This window comes from Halyomorpha halys, unplaced genomic scaffold, assembly GCF_000696795.3.
Source record: "Halyomorpha halys isolate HHAL.00 unplaced genomic scaffold, Hhal_1.1 Scaffold846.1, whole genome shotgun sequence".
NCBI lineage: Eukaryota > Metazoa > Arthropoda > Insecta > Hemiptera > Pentatomidae > Halyomorpha > Halyomorpha halys.
The window spans coordinates 25082-28231 of NW_027115770.1; the positions used below are offsets into that span (position 1 = coordinate 25082).

At 28.1% G+C, this 3150-nt stretch overlaps 1 protein-coding gene across 1 annotated transcript in view; it reads right to left on the reverse strand.

The window, feature by feature from the left end:
- Positions 1-475: 475 nt before the first annotated feature.
- LOC106686607 (zinc finger protein 431-like) overlaps positions 476-3150 on the reverse strand; it is a gene marked incomplete in the record, with an annotated part of 20214 nt that continues 17539 nt past the window's right edge. The window contains 1 exon segment of the mRNA XM_067052759.1: positions 476-2813. Within this exon segment, the coding sequence (XP_066908860.1) occupies positions 1438-2813 (1376 nt within the window).

Genomic DNA, 3150 nt, shown 5'->3' on the forward strand with positions numbered 1-3150 from the left:
ATCAACTCATATTCAAGTCAAAGGCCAAAAACACAGAAAGGTCTGGTTCCGATTAATAAAAGTTCATATCTTTCTAATGAAAATAATACAAACAAAAATAAATTAAACATTAAGACTTATTATAAAATATTTAAAAATTAATTATTGTAGAGTGTTAACAAATAAAAAACTTAATTCATAGGTGTGAAAGGAAAAACCTAATATAATTCATTACATATAATGGATAATAATAATCATATAGAATTATCAAAGGTATTCAACAACCATCATAATCACATATTATTGAAAATAAGAAAACAAATATAAGAAAATAATATTTCTTGATATGGATTTAATAATATAAAATAATCAAAAAGTAGATGGAGAGATAAAAATAAAACAATTAATATGTTAATTTTGGTTTTAATTGTCCCTGTAAGCTAAAAAACAAATATAGTAAAAATAATGAACATAGGTCAAAGTATGTTTAAAGAAGTAAAAAAAACAACCTGACCATCTTCTTATATAATCAATAATAATTTTATTTTTATTTATTGATATTAACAGGGATTTCCGGCACAAATGTAATTACCTGTAAAAATGTTTATTTATTAATTGTAAATGCAAACTGAGTAGAAGTTGTAGTTAACATCCAGTAATTTGGTTCAACAACAATGAAAATAAGTTGTCATTCTTGAGCAATTTGTGCTTCTTTCTCTGCTCAATTCTAACTGATATATTTCAATGAGAATATTAAATTTAATAAACTAAATTTTCATTAGCTTTGTCAATTTTCACTTAATGTTTTCTAACAATTTTTTCTTAATTAAAAATGAGTTTTTTATTAAAAGGAAAACATAAAAATATGTAGAAAGAAGTTGATTGACCGTCTGTAACATATAATAGGAAGATGGTCTGGGTGCAGTCTAAATAACTCAAATAGTAAATAAACAATATATTATGAGGAAAAATAGAATACAAAGTAAAACATATAACTGACATTTTTATTAGGACTACCCTTATATAAACGAACAATTCATTGCACACAAATAATTTTTTTTTTCATCTGTGTGTAATATAAAAAAATATTTTTTTTTTTAACATATACAATTTTTTTCTACTATTTTTCTCAAAATTATGTCGGAAAAGCTCAATCAGGATGTAATTGTGAAAAAAAAAATGTCTTCTCTACTATACCTGGACTATAGCAGAACAGTTTAAAATTGGTCCAAAAAGAATTACATTAAATTCCTTCTACTACTTTCGCTTAGGTATTCAATATTTAAAAATGGAACTAGTGCCAATTTTATCAACAAGGTTCACTGTCTTACCTGCAAATGGACCAACAGACTCACTTGCAGCACTTGTTTCCCTCAATACGGCCTGTGCACACAAATACCTTTTCTTGAACACAATTACATTTCAAAACGATTAATCATGCTTTCATTTTATTTAACTTCAAACTTTTCTTCTGTCACGTCTTTTTGTAGGCTTCTTGCCTATATGACAGGATATTATATGTGATTTTAAATGACCAATGGTAACTGTTTTATGACTACAATGATGGCATTGATAAGGTTTCTCATCCGTATGACGAGACTTTATATGTACTTTCAAACGTCCTTTTTCAACTGTTTTAAATTCACAATGAGGACATCTATGCTTGTCATCAGTATGACAGGCCCTTATATGTCGTTTTAAATTGCCAGGATAATTTGATCTGTATTCACAATATGAACATTGATGATGCTTCTCACCGGTATGATTGGTCATTATATGTAACTTTAAATTACTATTATTAACTGTTCTATATTCGCAATGATGACAATGAAATGGCTTCTCGTCAGTATGACGGTTCCTTATGTGTAATTTTAAATTACCGAACTGAGTTGATTTATATTTACAATGTGGACATTGATGAGGTCTCTCATCAGTATGACGGGCCATTATATGTGATTTTAAACAAGCACTTGTAACTGTTTTATACTCACAATAACGACACTGATGTGGCTTCTCACCAGTATGACGGGCTCTTATATGTGACTTTAAGTCTCCTAATTGAACTGATTTATATTTACAATCAGGACATTGATAAGGCTTCTCATTAGTATGGCGAGCCCTTATATGTATTCTTAAATTACCAATTTGAGCTGTTTTAAATTCACAATGTGGACATTGATGAGGTTTCTCACCACTATGACGGACCATTGTATGTTTTTTTAAACTACCAAGAGTAGAAGTTTTATAATCACATTGGGGACATTTATGTAGCTTCTCATCAGTATGATGGTTCCTTATATGTGATTTTAAAGTACTAATTTGAACTGACTTATAAACACAATGTGGACATTGATGAAGCTCCTCACTATTATGACGGGCCATTAAATGTACCCTCAGGTCTCCTATTTTAACTGATTTATAATCGCAAAGAGAACACTGATGATGAGTTTTCTCACTAATATGACGGGCAATTATATGATATTTTAAACTACTAAATCTTGTTGTTTTATAATCACAATGATAACATTTATAAGGTCTTTCATCAGTATGACGGTCCATTATATGTCTTTTTAAATGATAAAATCTAACAGTTTTATAGTCACAATGAGGACATTGATGGCGTTTCTCACCAGTATGATTTGACATTGTGTGTAATTTTAAACTACGAATCCTGGTTGATTTATATTCACAATAAAGACAATGATGAAATATTTTTATAGTAGGAGGAGCCATTAAATTTTTGTTTAAACTATCCACCGCTACAGTTTTTACAGGAATGTTAAAATCCATCTTTCCTTTCAGAAGATCTATCTCGTTGACTGAGTCTTTGGCACCTATAAAACAATAACAATACCTTTAAATATTAATAAATTTGTTTAATTGTCTTATTAACTTTAAGAAAGAAATTAATAACTATTTGAAGAAACAATGGCTATTTAAAAAAATGTATTGTACAATAATTGAATTAGTTATAGATTTTTTCAATATTTAACAGTGAATATTATACAGAACTATAACATTTTAATGTTACAAAAATTAATACAAGTCTTGCACAAAACTTGCAAGACTAGCAAGTTGGCAGTTGGTCCTTTTGGTAAGGGAAAAGTTGAGATAATTATAATTTTAAATTAGCCTAACTATAACACTTTTTATTTAATATCAGATTGGCCA